The 20,291-nt window shown below is 39.0% G+C and overlaps 1 protein-coding gene across 1 annotated transcript; it reads left to right on the top strand.

The window, feature by feature from the left end:
• The first annotated feature begins 458 nt into the window (after positions 1–458).
• LOC149843694 (endochitinase 4-like) lies at positions 459–1,652 on the top strand. Its single transcript, XM_090001895.1, has 3 exons — positions 459–756; positions 1,054–1,168; positions 1,250–1,652. The coding sequence occupies exons 1-3, from the start codon at positions 474–476 to the stop codon at positions 1,542–1,544; spliced, it is 693 nt and encodes a 230-aa protein (XP_089858021.1). The 5' UTR covers positions 459–473; the 3' UTR covers positions 1,545–1,652.
• Positions 1,653–20,291: the final 18,639 nt, after the last annotated feature.

Raw genomic sequence — 20,291 nt, 5'->3', positions numbered from 1 at the left:
TTAAATCGACCATGCTAAATCAATATACAGGTTCAGATTTGACCAAAACTTCCATCATAAGATTTAAGAGAGGTATGAAGATGGGGACGACTGGAACCGATGTGGGGTCTGAGTCGGTTCTGGTAAAGTGGGCTAGTGGAATGTGCATGATCCAAGTCTTTTATATTGAGCTATGATCAATGCAATTGGGAAATATAAAAACTAGAGAGATTGCTGAAGTCAATAAGCTATTCTATTCCATTGGACTTTACCACAGTCCTATCAAAGCCCAAAAAAAAAAAACATTATCTAGCAGCGGCTAGTTTGCGTGTTTCGAAAGGCAGTGGGATGTACTACAATATAAAATTGAGTAATTAACAAGGGAAGTCGAGGATCATGCTTGGCGTAAAATAGTGGCTCAACTCTCCTATAAATACAGGCTTTGGAACACAAGTTCAAGCATCAAAGAGAAAGGAGAATACACAAAATACAAAATGGAGAGGAGTTATAGGGAGCTCATCTGTGTGCTTGCAGTGGTTGCTCTGTTGGTCGAAGTAGGGTCGGCCCAGACCACTCCAAGGACAATCGTCACTCCTGCATTCTTCAACAGCCTCCTTGCTAGCACACCTATCAGATGTGCAGGGAAGAGGTTCTACAACTACAATGCTTTCATCACTGCTGCGGAGAGCTTCATTGGTTTTGGTACCACTGGTAACGTCGGCGTTAGAAAGAGAGAGCTAGCCGCTTTCGTCGCAAATGTGATGCATGAAACTGGAAGTACGTTTCCATTACAGATATTAAGCTTCTAAAGCATTCTATTCAACTAATTCTTTATAAACTACTCATTGGTTGGTTGTAGCGTACGAGAACGGTGGCATTTAGAACTTTGTTTGAACTTGAACCCGACTAACTATCTTTTGAAAATGCCCAACCTTAATTTCATGTATATATATATATATATATATATATATATATATATATATATATATATATATATATATATATATATATATATATATATTCATAACTTATAAAGAATAATGAAGCAACTTTTTTGTGATAAAATGCATGCAGGTTTGTGTTACATCCAAGAAATACGCCCTCTATCAAGGTACTGTGCCCCGAGCAGCCAGTGGCCGTGCAAGCCAGGCAAGAGCTACTTTGGACGAGGCCCTCTTCAACTAACCTGGTATTAATGCTAGCTACCTGCTGCTGCTGCTGCTCTCTCTCTCATAACCGATTGTGTTTGCTAACATGTGTTTGTATATAGGAATTATAATTATGGTGCGGCAGGAAGAGCGATTGGTTTGGACTTGTTGAGCAATCCTGAGATTGTCGCACAGAACCCCACCGTAGCTTTCAAGACCTCCATTTGGTTTTGGATGAGAAACAGCAACTGTCATAGAGGGATCACCACTAATGGAGGTTTTGCCTCCACCATCAGAGCCATCAATGGTGGAGAATGCGGTGGAAGGAGGCCAGAAGCTGTGAAAAGCAGAGTCAATTTCTACCTCAGATTCTGTAGGCAATTTGGGGTGACCCCTGGTCCAAACCTCTCTTGTTAACTCTGCTGCAGAAACTCTACGCTCCATCTAGCTAGCTATCAGATGGATGGACTTTCTTCACAGTGCCTGTGAGGTACTAATAACGTAGTCTGTACGTAAAAGACTCCTCTAGGAGCCTCTCTAAATAAAGTTATCGGCTTTTCGTTCTGAAAATTTTGATCTCTTTATTGTTGTTTCTTCAAATTAGTTCGATTTCGATAGCTGGTTCACGCAAACAAAAATCATAAAAAACAGCACAATTTGTACTCTTAATCAGATAAGCATATCTCTATTCCTCAAGGGGCCACACAAAAAACAGAAAATCGCCAAGTCGTGTAGCGATTTTCTGAGTAAAACACAAACACAGAAAATCGGGATCTCTATGCAGGCAGCTATTTTCTGTGTTTTGTGTGGCCCCAGTACTTTGTAAAGTACTCGGGCCTGATCACTGGATCTACTCTCCAAATGACTTAGGTCTCATCAAATAACAAGAGAACTCGAAGAAAGCATGCCAATGTAGGAGGACAGAGCACGCGGGGAGTGAATGATAATCAAGAGCGATTGCTAAAACATAGATGGCAAGTCAAAACAAATGCGAGTCGAATAAAATTATGGTATAATATGTAGTAATTGGTAATTACAAAGATGGCAACGCTATTACAAAACAATTGCGGACATGGTATTAAGATAAGCAAGGAATCCAATAGAGATAAAGACTAGGAAAGTAAGGATTTCAAGAGAGATAAGAATGGTATAATAGGTAGTAATTCGTAATTAATGCATTTTGTAGTAATTCATAAAAATGGTGGGGCGACTAATGAATGTCACCAAGTTTACGAGACATCACAATGATGCAGGAGTGGGTGTGACATATATCCGGGTCCGTAGGATCTAACTGGATCTGTTGCTATGGTTTGGATTTTTTTTCTTCCCTCGAGCCAAACATCTTATAAGTGACGTTGAGTTTGTTTCTAAAATAATTTAACTATAATATAGGCAAGGGTTTTTTGAGAATATCACAATCTAATCCCGAGAAAAGTTACGAACGCTTAAAGACTTCTTGACAACTTTCTCACGAACAAAATGATAATAAACTGAACCCACGTGACATTAGTTGCTGCATTTGCAATAGCTCTGAACTCGTGTCGGTGATAGACCGAGACACAATGTGATGTTAAATTGAATCCCAAGTAAACTGCATATCCAGATGTTGATTTACGGTCGTCTGGGCATCTGCCAAGTCTGCATCAGACTAAACAGATACAAGACATGATTTTAATGGTCTCAATAGTAGCCATACTAAATAGTAAATTTCAAGTACTGCAAAATACGCTTAACTGCTGCCCAATGTTTAATAGTGGGTCGGTGCATATACTAACACACTTGATTAACACTGAAAGCAATGTTTGTCCTTGCTAGAATGACATATTGGAACACACCGACTATGCTCCTGTATAGAGTCAAGTTGTCAAACTTTGAATCACTATCAGCTCTAAGTTTAATAGCAAGAAGTTGATATAGGCTTGGCGTTAACCATGTTGGACCTCATAAGCAAGTTCAAAATATACTTCATTTGTGACAAGAAAAGACCTTGTTGAGAGAAAAGAATTTCTATTATAAGAAAATAATGCAACCTGCCAAGATCTTTAAGAGAAAACTGTTTCCAATTAAATCAACAAGATTATGAATAAAGGCCTGTGAATTTTCAGTAACTAAACTATCGTCAACATAAATCAGGATAAAAATATGAAAACCATCTCTACTAAAAACAAACAAAGAAGGATTGGTTTTTGAGCTAGTGAAGCCCCTCTTAGTCAAGGCATTGCTTAACTCCTGGTACCAGGCCTGTGGAGCCTGCTTCAACTCATACAACACTTTATTTAACTTGCAAACAAAACTAGGGAACCTTGATCTTCGAATCCATGCAGCTGACTTACATACATACACATCTTCCTCCAAGGTTCCATTGATGAACACATTATTCACATCTAACTGTCCATCCAACACTCAAGGCAACAGACAAAACTATATGAATGATGGTAGGCTTTACAACTAGATTGAAAGTTTCAAAAAAATCTACTCTCTTCTAGCTGAAACCCCTTAGCTACCGACTGAGCTTTATAGTGCTCAATGGTCTCAACTCTTCTTTTGATCTTGTTGACATACTTGCAACCTACAAGATTATAAGCCTCATTGGGCATAACAAGTTTCCAAGTATTATTTTTCAAGTGCTCTACACTTTCCAACCATAGCATGCCGCTGATTAGATTCTTGGACAACTTGTTTGTAGGTGGATGGTTCCTGATCCCGAGTAAGCTCGGTCAACAGAGAGATAAGAAAGTACTTAGATACACAATACATTTTGAGTTTAAGAGTTCCATCTTGAGAACCGATCACCCTGTGACGAGTTCTTTTGAGTAACTAGATATATGACATTAAGTGGCTGAGTAGGAATCTTAAGTAGCTCTCCAAGGTCAACAAATAGGTTGATGCCAGGGAACTCTGTTGGAAAACATGAGATAACAATAATTATTCTTCTTCTTCTCTATAAGTGGACAACTCATGATGTGAATAGCTGGGAAACTATCCTGAGGGAATATAGATTGAGTCCCCACAAACATGAGAATAGGAGGAGTTGGTATGTTGTCTGATTTTTGCTCCTCGAGTTTTATTGAAGGGAAGAGAGATTTTATCAAAGGCTACATCCCTAGATATGACGATCTTCTATAGGTCGAAGCAAATATATCCATGGCGATTATTGTTAGCTCAGAAAGACATGTAACTGAGACCTAAAATCAAGTTTATTTGAGCAATAAAGTCTCAAGTTTGGATAACATGCACATCCAAAAGTCTGAAGAAATTTGTAATCATGCTTCTTTTTAAAGAGTATTTCAAGAGGGCATTTAAACTTAGTAGAATTGCTAAGTTACTTGCTACACTTTGTAAGTCTTTGATTGCATTTATATCGAAGGAGGGGGGTTGAGGATATTAGGCAATTTAGGACAATTTCAATTCCAGTAAGTGTATATAAAATCATATAAAAAACTCTGGTCTCAAGACTAAGAGGATGCATTCATAGCATAGTCTTCCCCTCCCAATTTGGTTTCATACATGGGCGCTCTATTCGCGAGGGTTGTGCGCTGGCTCATGAAGCGATACACACAATCCATCATTCCAAGAGGAACTCTTTTCTCTTGAAGGTTGATTTAGAGAAAGCATTTGACTCTGTGAACTAGAACTACCTCCTCACTAGTCTGCAGAAAATGAGATTTGAGGACTGGTGGATATCATGGATGAGAGGCTTGCTATCAGCCTCTTTAGCCTTTGTTTGTGTAAATGGTATGCAGGGGGAGGGAAGCCTTTCAAGCTGCAATGAGGCCTCCAACAAGGAGACCCACTACCTCCTTCACTCTTTAACTTGGTTATGCAAGGACAATGGGTCTCTTCAAGGGCCTTCCTCTCCCCGATCTACCTTTATTCTTTCATATTCTATTTGCAGATGACCTACTTATATTTGGAGAGACCATGATGAGTAATATGTGGATGTTGTGGACAATTCTGAACTTCTTTTCAGATATTTTAGGTTTGCGTATTAATGAACTTAAAAGCCAAGTGATAGTTTTCAATGCAGACGCATTAGCCTCTCAAGCGATACTTTGATTTTTGGTTTTGGAAGGGTTCCCTATCAATCAAATATCTTGAACTCCTGCTATACATTGGAGTCTCAAGGGACGTTCATTGGGCACCAGTTAAAAACAAGGTTAGGACAAAAATTGATGGCTTCTTTGGGTAGAACTCTCTCCATGGGGAGAAGGATCAAACTATAGATGGGGAAAGGGTTCATGTATATGGCAAAATATTAAAGTTTAGGTTGAAAATGATCGTAAAACTTTTTTTGGAAGGACAACTGGATTAATGATGTACCTCTAAAGGATTCTCACCCTACTTTATACCTTGCTTCTCACTATAAGGAATATATCATATACATGATTGCTGGTTGCCAATTGGGTGAGAAGTGGTCCTATGCAGTGTTGAGTAATGTGCTAACTTAGGTAGTTGGAAAGTGATGTTAATGAGTTAGTTGGCAAGTGACTAGTCTAGAATTATCTCTAAGTATTCCAATGAACCTAGAATGTTGTGACTAGTCTAGAATTATCTTTGAGTATTCCAATGAACCTAGAATGTTGTAACTAGTCTAGAATTATCTCTGCATATTCCAATGAACCTAGAATGTTGTACTAAGCTATAAATTAGTTTAAGATGAATGAATCAAGTATTAATCTTGGCTCCAATCAATTCTTCTCATTTCTTGGCCGAACACCCAACAAAATTGGTATCAGAGCCCGGTTCCATAGCCTTGTTCATCCCCTAAAACCAAAAAATTTGAGTAATTTTTCCTCTATACAATATGGCCAATCATACTAGTGATGGTCCTCCAATTCTCATATTCTCTAGTGAGCATTATGACCATTGGTTTGTAAAAATGAGAATAATTTTTAGATCACAAGACTTGTGAAAATATGTAGAGAATGGCTATAAAGAACCAAAAGGTGAAGAAGGTCTCACCAATCAAGAGCAAAAAGCTCTTAAGGAGAATAGAAAGAAGGATGCAAAAGCTCTTTCATATATCCAGCAAGGTGTGACTCCGGATATCTTCTCAAGAATCATGGAAGCCGAAAAAGCCAAGGAAACATGGGAGATTCTACAAAAGGAGTTCCAAGGGAACATCAAGGTAAAGAATGTCACCCTTCAAACTCTTAGAAGAGAGCTTGAAAATTTAAAGATGAGTGATGTTGAAAATATTCAAAATTACTACACAAAGATCACCAAAATTGTAAATGAAATGAAAACCTTTGGTGAAGAAATTAATGAAAGCAAAATTGTAGAGAAGATTCTTGTTAGTTTACCCCCAAAATTTGATTCAATGGTGTCCATAATTGAAGAGACAAAAGATATCTCCTCAATGAGTGTTCAAGAGTTGTTGGGATCCTTGAAGGCTCATGAGAGAAGGATGGCTAGACTTGTTGAAAAATCTATTGAAAGTGCTTTTCAATCAAATCTGAATTTTAATCCCAAGACCAATGAAAGAGAGACCTCTACTTGCTATCAAAGAAGAAGAGACTCACAAAAAGGTGAAAGATATGGCCGTGGAAGAGGTACAGGTAGAAATTTAAGCGGAAGAGGAAGAAACAACTTTCAAAGAACCTCTAATGCAGAAAATTTGCAGCATTGCAACCATTGTGGCAAGAGCAATCATCTTGAGAAAGATTGTTGGCACAAAGGCAAACCAAAGTGCTATTATTGCAAGAGACTTGACCATTTGGAGAAAGATTGCAGGTTCAAGACCAACCAACAAGCACAATTTTCAGAAGAAAAATAAGGAGAAGAAAGCTTGTTCTATGCCTGTCACATGGCCACCGAAATCAACAATGATGTGTGGTACCTTGATAGCAGTTGTAGCAATCACATGACAAGAGATAAAACCATTTTTGTGGACTTGGATGAATCTATAAAAACAGAAGTGAAGATGGGAAATGGAGTCATAGCTCAAGCACAAAGATTGGGAACCATTGGAGTCCAATCCAAGAAAGGTATGAAGTTCATTCATGATGTTTTATTTGTTCCTGATTTAGACCAAAATTTATTGAGTCTTGGACAGCTTCTTGAGCATAAATATGCACTTAACTTTGATGATTATGAGTGTTGTATCTATGACAAAAAGGATGGTAGACAACTTGTAATGAAAATCAAAATGCAAACCAATCGAAGTTTTCCAATCAACTTCAAATATAGTGAAACTCAAGCATTGAAAGCACATGTCATTGAAGATTCATGGTTGTGGCACAAGAGGTATGGCCATTTGAATTTTCACAGCCTCAAAGTACTTCAACAAAATGAGATGATGTATGGCTTACCAAGGATTGATGAGAAATATGAAGTGTGTGAAGGTTGTGCACTTGGAAAACAACATCGGCAACCATTTCCTAAAGGAGTTGCATAGAGAGCCAAGGAAATTTTGGGGCTAGTGCACACGGATGTTTGTGGACCTATGAGAACCACTTCTCATGGAGGTAACAAGTATTTCATCCTTTTCGTTGATGATTTTTCAAGAATGACTTAGGTTTATTTCATGAAAAAAAATCCGAAGTGTTTTCAATTTTCAAGAAGTTTAAAAGCCTTGTTGAAAAGCAAAGTGGCCACTACATTAAGACGTTAAGAAGTGATCGTGGCAAGAAGTATACTTCAAACAAATTCCAAGAATTTTGTGAAGATGAAGGCATGGAAAGGCAGTTGACCATTGGCTACACACCACAACAAAACAGAGTTTCCAAAAAAAAGAATCAAACGGTGATGGAGATGGCAAAATCTATGTTGCATGATAAAGGTTTGCCAAAAGAATTTTGGGCCAAAGCTGTTTATGCAGCTCTATATTTGCTCAACCAAAGTCCCATAAAGACCGTGTGGAATCAAACTCCAATTGAAGCATGGAGTGGAAGGAAGCCTTCGGTGAAACACTTGAAAGTTTTTGGAAGCATTTGCTATGCTCAAATTCCAAAAGAAAAGAGGTACAAGCTTGATGAAGTAAGTGAAAAATGTATTTTTGTTGGTTATAGTTCCAAGTCTAAAGGTTATAGATTGTTTAATTTGAAAACTAACAAAATCATTATTAGTTGAGATGTTTTATTTGATGAAAATGCTGCTTGGAATTGGGATGAAAAAAAGATTGAAAAGTAGGATGTTTGGCATCATGATGAAGAAGAAAATTCAGCAAATGAAGAAGGAAGTGATGATCATTCAACTCCAACAACCAGCCCAACTTCATCTCCAAGTTCAATCTCAATTCCTCAAGCTCAACTTCAAAGAAAATGAGGAGTTTGAGTGATGTCTATGCAAGATGAAACTTTTGCATTCTTGAACCAGGAAATTTTGAAGAAGCATACAAAGAAAAGGATTGGAGAAAAGCAATGGAAGAAGAGATAAACGTAATTGAGAAGAACAAAACTTGGAAGCTAGTTGAGAAGCCTCAAGACAAGGAAATCATTGGTGTCAAGTGGATTTACAAAGTCAAGCTGAATCCTGATGGCTCAATTCAAAAGAAGAAGGCAAGACTTGTTGCTAAGGGTTATTCACAACAACCCGAAATTGACTACAATGAAACTTTTGCACTAGTTGCAAGATTTGACACAATTAGAGCCTTTATTGCCATGGCAGCCCAAAAAAGGTTGGAATCTCTACCAACTTGATGTCAAATCTTCATTTTTGAATGAAGAATTGAAGGAGGAGGTGTATGTTCAACAACCTCAATGCTTTGTCAAAGAAGGAGAAGAAGGCAAAGTGTACAAGTTAAGAAAGGCATTATATGGGTTGAAGCAAGCTCCAAGGGCTTGGTATAGCCAAATTGATTCTTACTTTATGAAGCAAGGATTCAAGAAGAGCAAGAGTGAACCAACCTTGTATGTGAAGACTCAAGGTAACTCAAACATTCTCATTGTTGCTTTATATGTTGATGATTTACTTTATATCGGTAACAATGAGAAGTTGATTGCTGATTTTAAGAAAGACATGATCAAAATATATGAAATGAATGACATGGGACCGTTACATCATTTTCTTGGCATGGAGATTTATCAATATGATGATGAAGTCTTTATTTGTCAAAAGAAATATGCTAGAAATATTGTTGTAAAGTTTGGCATGGCTGATTGCAAGCCTATGGCTACACCACTTGTTGTAAGTGAAAAACTTGTTAAAGAAGATGGAGAAAAGAAAGTTGATTCTACTTTGTATAGAAGTTTGGTGGAAAATTTGCTTTATCTCACAGCTACAAGGCCGGATATTATGTTTGCTTCAAGCTTATTATCAAGATTTATGCACAATCCCAGTCAAATGCATCTTGGAGCCGCCAAGAGAGTGTTAAGATACATCAAAGGGACACTCAACTATGGCATCAAATTCAGCAAAGGAGTTCCTATAAACTTGCATGGTTATTGTGATAGTGATTGGGGTGGATGTCATGATGATATGAAGAGCACCTCAGGCTATTGTTTTTCACTTGGTTTAGGAGTGTTTTCTTGGGCATCAAAGAAGCAACAAAGTGTGGCACAATCATCCGCTGAAGCTGAATATGTCTCAGCAAGTTTGGCAACATCTCAAGTCATTTGGCTTAGGAGAATTCTTGAAGATATTGGTGAGAAGCAAAAGCAAGTTACGGTGATGTTATGTGACAACAAATCAGCCATTGACATTGACATTGCTAAAAATCCAGTTTATCATAGTAGAACTCGCCACATTGCCATCAAGCACCATTTCATTCGAGATGCAATTGAAGAAGGTGAAGTTGAGCTGAAATTTTGCAGGAGTGAAGATCAAGTTGCAGACATCTTTACCAAGGCACTTTCAAAAGACAAGTTCAACTATTTTCGTGAGATGCTTGGAGTTCAAGAGCAGCACATTAAGGGGGGAATATGTTGAGTAATGTGCTAACTTAGGTAGTTGGAAAGTGATGTTAATGAGTTAGTTGGCAAGTGACTAGTCTAGAATTATCTTTAAGTATTCCAATGAACCTAGAATGTTGTGACTAGTCTAGAATTATCTTTGAGTATTCCAATGAACCTAAAATGTTGTGACTAGTCTAGAATTATCTTTGCGTATTCCAATGAACCTAGAATATTGTGACTAGTCTAGAATTATCTTTGTGTATTTCAATGAACCTAGAATGTTGTACTCAACTATAATTTAGTTTGAGATGAATGAATCAAGTATTAATCTTGGCTCCAATCAATTCTTCTCATTTCTTGGCCGAACACCCAACATGCAGAAACCCATCTCAAGAGGTGTTTAATTGGTGGTTGGACCTTATACAAAATATTTCTATGTGTGCTTTCGGACAAGCCAGACATGATTATATTTCTATGTGGCTGGACCTCATGCTACAAATCACTCTGCCTTCTCTCAGTTCTATGGTTGCCACCGAAAGCACTTTGGGTCAATGGCCTCCCTATTCAAGGTTCATTCACAGCTTGGCTGATTGTGTGAGAAAGAATCCTAATGAAAAGCAATTTAAAAAAGTGAGGTGTGCACTTGGTCAGCAAGAACAGACACCATAGTGCTAATTCAGCCTTAAAATGTGTCTGCTATTATAACATGATAGAAATAATTAAACAAATCCGAAACTGGATACTAAGGCAGAGAAGGATAACAAAAAATAGAAAGTAAAAGATGCTTCTCTTTTAGGTTTGAACAACAACAATTTTCTTGCTATCTTTCGTGTTCTGTTCTGTACATCTTGGTTTGACAGAACTTTACCACTGCATAAATTGACAGAACTTTCATCTTGGTTTCTAGGCAATCCTGATCCACCATCCATTAGCGTGCCACAATGCGTTGTCCTGCGACAACCATTATATGACGTTGTCGAACAAGATCAGCCTCATAGCATGGACGGGCTCCCCAATGTCGAGGTTGAAACCCTTACACCAAAACATGGACTAACCAACTAGCAGCAACCTGAACTTGGCCATGATCATATCATTGTCACCCCGCAAGTTGTAGTTGTATGTGCTACTCATATGCCATGACCACCCGTTGACAGGCAGGTGTGTTCAAACCCAACCCCAAATATCTTATGCTGGCCACTCTTATCGTTCCTCTAGAACCCAAGTTCGTCAAGGCCACACTCAATCACACTTGCTGGTTTGAAACTATGACAGAGGAGATGCATGCTCTTTACCAAACGAAGACTTACTAGTTTTGTAAACCCCCCTTCGACGAAACCATCGAAAGAGATAATCACAAAAAACGGAAACAACGATTTCCCCAAAAGCAAAACCGTGTTTCCCCAAAAGGGGTGAGGATAAACCTCACTCCCCAAATTTGAGGGAGGGGGTGAGGGTTATCTTCATCCCTCACCCTGTGTGAGGGCTATAAAAGCCCTCACACAGTCCCTCACCCTCCACCACGCAATGAGCAAACGACAGAGAGAGAAAGAGCTAAGGAGAGAAAGAGTGAGGAAAAAAAAAAGAGGTGAGATCGGAGACTTACCAGCGCCAGCGATGAGGTACTCCTTATTCCTCTTCTTCTTCTTTCTTATTTTCGATGGGTTGAGGGCCGACAACCATGGCTGCCGGCGATTTACAGAGGAAAAAAAAACACAGAGAGAGAGCGAGAGAGAGAGAGAGGGGGTCGGTCGGCCGACGCCGACGACCGACCCCTCTACCGTAGAGAACCGAGGGAGAGGGTTGGCTCAAAGGCCGAACCCCTCTGCAAACGGAAGGGGCTTTGCCCCTTTCCGTTTCTGTTGCTGGGTTTTTAAGACCCAGTCGGTCTGACGATCTGGGCGTGACCCAGACCAAACAGGGTCGGTCTGGGTCGCACCCAGACCTAGCCAACAAAAAAATGTAGTGAGATTGAGTCGGTCTGGGTGCAACCCAGATCGGACCGAGCCGGCCTGGGTCGCGCCCAGACTAAACCCGAGGGCGAGTCAGATTAAGTTAGGAAAAAAAATTGGTCAAACTGGTTCAGACCCAAACCGGTTTTGGCCGAACCAGTTCAGGTTGAGTCGGTTCAGACCGAACCGATTTGGATCGAACCAGGTCAGACCGAACAGGTTCGGTTTTACAAAGTCTCAGATCCATTTTGATTGAATCTGGATCATACCAAATCAGGATCTAGTCTGATCCAGTCACACTGGATATATCCAGTCATACTGAATAGATCCAAATTGAACTGGATCCAAAGAGAACTGAGTCTAGATCTAGATCAACTGCTCTGAATCCAGAAAAAAACTGGATCTGGTTTAGATCAGTTCTGGATCCAAATCAAAATTGGATCTGATTGGATCAGTCTTGAATCCATATCAGATCTGGGTCTAGATCCAGTTAGACTGTATGGATCTAGTCAGACTGTTTTGGATTCAGATGAGTAATGGATTTGCATCAAGTTAGACAGTATTGGATCTAGATCATAAATGAATCTGGAACAGGTGGTGAGTTACTAGCGAATTGTACATAAATCCAAAATAACCAAAATACCCTTTTGGATACCCAAGATCTATTTTGGTAAAATGATCATAACTTTGCACCCCAAACTCAGAATTAAGTAAGATTTGGTGCATTGAACTCATATCATAGAGAGGAATCTACTAGTATATTGGCTTCAGTCAAACCAGTGACACAAAAATTGAGGTTTCATGAGTCAATTTAAGAGGGGTATTTTGGTAATTCTATAAGATGTTTTGTGCATTAATGCAAGCATATTTGTGTAATGACCAGATCATACTGTTAGAGCATCTTGAGACTTGATTGCGACCAGAGCACAGTGTTCACACTTGAGGTAAGGGATATTATGAGTAATTTTAGATATGAATAAACATTTTTATGTCGCTTGATATTGTAATGTTGTAAATGAATATGATTTGTTTTCAAGTGAGACCATGACATGCATAAAGTTTTCTATGCTTGAATTGCGTTAATTTCATATACTTGTTTAATTATGATATGGTTGTTATTTATGGCATGTCATGCATGTTAGCAAGAGATTAGATTGTGATAGCATGGCTATGTGATTATCATGCATTGTGATGAGACTAAATAGATTCAAGTCTCATTTATTTTATTCAGAGTGTGTGAATGGATATATTGAGATCAACATGCATAACCCCTTAAATCCTGAAAGTGGCGACCTGTGGCAAGGGCTACCTGGTTCACGGTCAGAGTGTAGCCACCACGAAGAGTGGATCGTCGGTGATTTAACGATGTAGAGACACTATATCATTGTGTGCTTAGTGAGAGATAATGTGAGTCCTAATATCATCATGAGATTAAAGAGTGAGATTATTGTGATTAGGTCATGATCTCACTCATGAGAGAACGAGTGAAATACAAGTTTGAGAATGTGGTTCAACGTGTTGAACTTAGTTTATTACTTAGGGTTACACTCACACAGTGATTGAGACTCTAGAGGACCATGGATGGTTGATGACCATCATGGTTCGGATGTAGCATGAACCATACCAAAATTGAGAGCCTGACCTCTCAGCTAGCTACTAGTGGGGTCCCCATGGTGGTTTCACTGCAGTGCCTGGTGGTTCGAGGACCACTGAGAGTGTATGATTCATTGTCTGGCCAACATTATAGAATTGAGGTATTCTACACGGATTGCTACGCTTATAGACGACTATGACTGATATAACCGACTTATTGATAGTTGTTGTGAGAGAGCGTTTGAGAATGTTAATGAGGGTAATTAAAATATACAAACTTGTATGGTATGTCAAAAATTAAACTAAGACTAGGGGCTTAGAGCCCACTACAATTATAAGTTTAAGTGTTTATTTGCTTATAATTATTTTTTACTGGATTGTAGACTTACCCCAAAGTTTAATTACAATTGTTGGTTCCAAGCACACTAGCACAAACAGAGCTTGATCGACTTCTTCTTCGACAGAGCATTGATAGTATTTATCTTTCATGTCATTGAACAATCATGTAATTATTACTTTCTTTTGTTATGAATGTTGAACATTATGGAAGAAAGTGAGTTATTGAAATAAGAATAAAGAAAAAAGATTAGCCATATTTTTCTGTGTGAACTTTAAACTTTTTCCTTTGGGAAGTAATACCAATCGAACTCGGACTCCAGAGGTCCCAGATCGGGGTGTTACAAGTTTCTCCATCACCCCACATAAACATTATCAACTGCAAATGAGTATTTAAAAGAAAGATTTGTGTCGATGGTTCCCTTGAGCGGCTCAAAGCACGTCTCATTGCAAAAGGCTTCAACCAAGTTTTTGACATTGATTTTTTAGAAACCTTCTCACACGTGATTAAAACAACAACCATTCGAGTTATCCTGTCAATAGCCGTCACTCATGGATGAACAATCCATCAACTTGACGTCAAAAACACCTTCTTGCACGACTTTCTTGCTGACCCTGTGTACATGCAACAATCGCTAGGTTTTGAAGATCCCACCAAGCCTCATCATGTGTGCAAACTTAAATGTGCGTTGTACGGACTGAAGCAATCCTTCCACACTTAGTTTGATCAATTCGACAACTACCTCCTATGTCTGGGGTTTTATTGTAGTATCAATGATTCCTCCTTATTCGTTTGTCATCATCCATGAGGTACCAATTTGCTTCTTCTCTACGTTGACAACATCATTGTCATCGACGATCATCCCACTTTTTTATCTGACTTCATCCAGCGGTTAAGCTCCGAGTTTGCCATGAAGGACCTTGGAGATTTACATCATTTTCTCAGCATACAAGTCCAACGTTTTGCGGGCGGTATTTTCTGGATCAATCTTGGTATGCTCTAGACATACTCGATTGGGCTAATATGACTGATTGCAAGCCCTTTTCCACAGAAAACCTTACACTTTAATGAACGATACATTGTTCTATGATTCCCATTACTATCAAAGCTTGGTCGGGAGCCTCCAATATCTTACCTTCACTCGCCCTGACATTGCCTACAGTGTCAATAATGTTTGCCAATTCATGCATGCCCCAACAAACCACCATTTTTAACTAGTGAAACACATTCTTCGGTACGTCAAGGGTTCTATTAGTCATGGGATTTGTATTCTGTTCAAAAACCCTATAGTTTTGTACACCTTTTTTGACACAGATTTCGCAGGATGTCCTACCATGCGCCGATCCACTTCTGGATTTTGTATTTATTTAGGTGAAATTTGTGTCTCATGGAGCTCCAAGAAACTGCCCACCGTAGCTCACTCTAGTACTGAAGCAGAATACCGTGTGCTTGCTTTCGCCGATGCTTAATTAACATGGGTGTCGTTCATTTTGCGTGACATTGTCTCAGATCCACCTGCCTTGTTTTGCAACAATCTCTCAGCTCTTTATCTCACTATCAGTCATTTGTTGAGAAAGTAGCTCTCCGTCGGTTAATTACACGCTTCATTCCTTATGCATCTCAAGTTGCCGATATTTTCACCTAAGTCTCTCACTCAACCATCTTTTGTGAGCTTACGACCCAAACTCGGTTTGGGGGATTCCCCCAAACCCAGTTTGATGGGGGCGTATCAGCGATATGAGTCCAGTCATTGCCGATAAAGCAGGAATGGATGAAGTCGTTAAAGCTCCTGGTGTTAGTGTTATCGATAACACAAATGATGAAGCCGTTGCCGATAAAGCAGGAGGTGTTAGTGTTATCGATAACACAAATGATGAAGCAGTTGCTGATAAAACAGGTGGTGATGATGATTCCGATAAAGCAGGAAAACCGGATATCACGTGAAGCTGTTATCACATATGATGATACAACAGGAAAATCGGGTATCATGTCACATTTGGGTCATAACAGATTCTATCATACGATTGTTAAACATTATCATCTTATCAAATGTTGTTATCCATTTAACTGTTAATCATCCGTGTTATTCTGAGAAACAAACTCTCTCTCCTTTTTCATATCCCCTGCCCAGCTGAGCTCTGTACCATGCCACTTTTGCATAGCTATCATGAACAGGTCTTGCAGCCAATATAACACTATCACTTAATTTTTCCACTTCAACAATTCTTTGATTTCTATCTAGCCAGACATTTCTATGTAGAATCATCCATGTTTGTGAGAAGAATTTTCACGTCCTGCTTTCCCAATAATTATCTAGATAATATCAGTTCTCTTAGTCTCCAAATTTTTGTTCCCGGTACATTAAGATTATTTCAGGCTAGAGTGAGCAACTGCTGAAAGAAAGAACACTAAAAAAATTGCTCTATTTTTTTTCATCTTTTAGATTACATTGCGCCAACTTGCAAGCGTAATAGCAGGCTTATTTTAACATTTGAGTTTTCAGCTTTTCTAATTAATAAGGCCAACCAAGCTTTGGTTAAAGCTCTAGCTGGTATTTTTTGGCACTAAATTGCGTTGTTAGGCATGAAGCGCACCAAATATTGTTTCTCGAAGAAACGCCTGAAAATTTGTGATTTAAAAAAAAAAAAAAACGGAAAACATAAATTGAACGAATAAGATTGGAATAAAATTGCAACAATATCATGATCATTCCGCGTGGTTGGTAGGAGCTGTCAGTGCACGTCTCCCTATGGTGGGACGTTGCAGGTTCAAAACCCCAGTGGTACGATTGAATAATAACTGGTGGGGGTCGGCCTAACCCCCAGCTTTGCCTTTCAAAAAAAAAAAATGCAACAATATCATGTTATATTGAAAAGCAGATTTATCACATTTTCATCATGAAGTTCATTTTCTCTGAACTTCTTGCAATAAGACCACAACCAATTTTAAGCTCAGTCGACCAAATATGGCAGCAAAGCTTTAAAGAATGATGAGTAAAAAGATGGGTTTTTTTTAACATTGTTTTAGAATTTGTTAATAGAATCATTAAAACCCACATAAATAGGCCTGATATTAGCTATTCTAGCAGATTTGTTTGTAAAGATGATTTATTATCATGTATATTAGATAAGCCAATTTGTAAAAGCATATCAAATCAGTAAAAAACAGCCTAAATAAGGAACAATGAGAACCAAGCACGTAGTATGAACATTAAGTCAGTTCAGCGACTTCTTGGCAGCAACTAAAAAAAATCAAGAAACAGTTGAATATGGCAACAAGTAAAAAAATCAAGAAACAGTTTAATATTAGGTAAAGCTAACCCTTTTGCTTTCTCTAGAACATTATTCTTTTTTTTTTTAAGAACTCTACAACATTATTCGCCCACACAATTTTGTTGAATGCTTGAAAGTGATCAGATCTACTTAATCTGCAAGCACAATGGTGGCAAATTATAGTTCGTGTGGAGACCCAAGGGGTTTGGCATAGTGGGAGACCGTTTGACGGGCAGTCTAGGTTTATAAATTCCATGGGCATCACCCCCCTTTTAAGCCCAAGCTTGGCGTGAGGGGTAACCCCTCGGAGTTTTACGCTGACATGAATAGAGACCATAGAACGGTGTGGCTAGGGGTGGCAATCGTGTCGGGTTGGCGGGTCGACCCGACGGGTTGGTGGGTCAGCGGGTCGACCCGACGGGTTGGCGGGTCAGCATACCTCAACCCGAACCCGACCCGTTTATTAAACGGGTCGGCTGTGGCAAACACGAACCCGGCCCGTTTAATAAACGGGTAACCCGACACGACCCACCAACCCATTTAATAAATGGGTTGGGTCGGGTAAACGGGTTCTCAGGTTCGCGGGTCGGGTTGGCGGGTCAACGGGTTGGCAGGTTGACGGGTCGGGTTGGCAGACGGGTTGGCGGGTTGACCCGCCCGCCTAACCCGTTTATTAAACGGGTTGGCGGGTTGGCATACCCCCAACCCGAACCCGACCCGTTTAATAAACGGGTTAGGCGGGTCGACCCGTTTATTAAACGGGTTGGCTTAAGCCCAACCCGAACCCGCCTAACCCCTAAGTGTGGCTAGGTCGTGTCAGGTTTTGCCACCCCTAAGTGTGGCTAGGTCTATGCGCCCAAAGCAGTTTCACCAAGTAAAAAAATTTATATATAGTTCTTATGGACCAGGTTGAAGCATCCTGCTAGATATATCCAGGCACAAAAAGATCCCGACATTTTTTCGTGCAGTGATCTACAATTCAAAAGGCAACTCAATTATTAGGAATTTGACGATCCAATTTCTTTTCTTGAAGTTGTATTAATTAAGCATGGCCCACCATTACCGACTTAAATCTTAGATCTTCAATGATTGACCAACCTTTTGCAAATAAAAGAGTAAACAGAAAGTGACTGAGTTCACGTTAATGTGGGGCTGTGAAAAGCGACCACGTTCATGATTTCCATGTTTTTCTCAAACGGTTCACAAACTTGGTCAGATTGTACATGAAGCCTGTTGTATCATAAGGACCTATACAACCAGAATGACAATAAAAATGGCAAAGTGAGCGGGCAAATTCACGTGAGAAACTGAACATTTTCATATTTCACACATGTTTATCGGCAGTGAAGTAGAAAATATGTTTACCAGACTTACAAAATATTGACATAAATAAATAAATTTAAAAAAATAGAAAATTATATTTGCAGCAATATGTATATATAGTCACTAAAATATGTTTACCGGAGTGTGAAAGAATTTATGACACTTTTTCGCGAATCTGACTCCGCAGATGCATTAGACTTTGTTAGGAATTGATTGCCTGATTGTATCTTTTGACCTAAAATGTGATTTTTGGATGCTTGAATATTTATGAGAATTCTGAGTCATAATTTTCAAACCTTAAAAGATCATGCATATGTATTGTAATTGGCCGATCTGAGCGTCGGTCCCCATAAAACAAAGCATGTAGATTGATTGCATCCTTACAATGAGATTTAAGGGGGAAAAAAGATACGTGGAAATCTTGTTTCGTACTCCAGTAAACATATTCTAGTGACTCATATATATATATGGTAGGTGTTTGAACATTAGGTACTTGAACATGCTGGTCGTTCATCAAGCACTTGATGGACGGCCAGAGTAAAAAAAATAATATAAAAAATAAGTTTTTTTGCCCAAACGAGCAATAGTGCTGATAAAAATAATCGCTATTGACATTTAGCAGTGATTTTTGTCGCTACTATTGACCTTTAGTCGGTGACTTTTGTCGCCGCTATTGCTCGTTTGATGGAAAAACTCATTTTTGATGTTGATCATTCATCAAGCATGTGATGGACAGCCAGCATGTTCAAGTACGTGTCAAGTACCTAATGTTCAAGCACCTACACACTACTCTCTCTCTATATATATAATCACTAGAATATGAAAACTGGAAATAAAAGACCTAATGTGTGAACCACGATTTTCATGGTTTTTGATGTTTTCTCTTAAATCTAACCGTACAGATGTCATCTGCATGCTTGGTTTTATAAGAACCCACTCTTGAATCATCCAATTTTGATCCATAAAAGAGATTTTTTTAAGGATTTAAAATGAATGGCTCATAATCTTCATAAATATTCAAGCATTCAAAAATGGCATTTTATGCATCAAAATAGCCAATAAAGACTTTTTAAGCTAAATATCGAGATGAATGCCATTTGAAACTGTAACCTAAAATGTCCACATTTTTTCATGATATTTTCAAAATATATTTGTCACATATAAGACAAACACAAATGGTTAGTGGGATTACTGGTCACGTGATTCATTTTCATAGGTAATTCACTTCCACATGTAAAAGGCAATCCCACTTTCCTACAAACGTGTGCTTGACGTAAGCATCATATCATCCACTTTGCCTCCTTTCACGAATGCAGAGGGTCACCGCCTAACATGAAGTGTGTAAGATGAACCACCAGCTGTGCCATCACATTCATGCATGCCTTCATATATATATATATATATATATATATATATATATATTGATCATGGAAGCCATCCATAGTAACACTGCAAGGCCTTAGTGGTCGACATACTTTGGGCTCATTCTGATCATTTGCAAACTTGACAGTTGTTGCACTATCTCAAATTGGGTCTCTAACTGGGACCAATTAAAACCTTCATAAATTCACGTTTATTCCACTGTGGACCAGCTGTGTGTACGTACCACCACCATAGTGTAAGAGTTGTATGCTTTTAATGCAACCCAAGTTGGCTCAGCAAGGTTCGAGAGAACTTTTGTTTAAGCTACACCTAAACTCATCACAGCTTGCTGGAGCTTGGTTCAGGCCAAGAGTTCTGAGATCACTTCGCTAGCAGTCAAGTCTGGGCCTGACATGCTCGGCTCATCCAAATATTACAAGGCTCGGCTCAGGTTATGTGTTTTGAGGTAGGTGGATTCGAACCCACCACCTCCT

The sequence above is a fragment of the Nuphar pumila genome, chromosome 3 (genome assembly GCF_984573655.1).
Source record: "Nuphar pumila chromosome 3, dmNupPumi1.hap1.1, whole genome shotgun sequence".
NCBI lineage: Eukaryota > Viridiplantae > Streptophyta > Magnoliopsida > Nymphaeales > Nymphaeaceae > Nuphar > Nuphar pumila.
The sequence above is the reverse complement of the archived record's forward strand: the minus strand, read 5'-3'. Positions and strand labels throughout refer to the sequence as shown.

Excerpts from the sequence above, each read along its gene's own strand:
- LOC149843694 (XM_090001895.1), top strand. The coding sequence starts at position 474 with ATGGAGAGGAGTTATAGGGAGCTCATCTGTGTGCTTGCAGTGGTTGCT. Across the intron at positions 757-1,053 it reads TGTGATGCATGAAACTGGAA|GTTTGTGTTACATCCAAGAA; the intron begins GTACGTTTCCAT and ends AAATGCATGCAG. Across the intron at positions 1,169-1,249 it reads GGCCCTCTTCAACTAACCTG|GAATTATAATTATGGTGCGG; the intron begins GTATTAATGCTA and ends GTTTGTATATAG.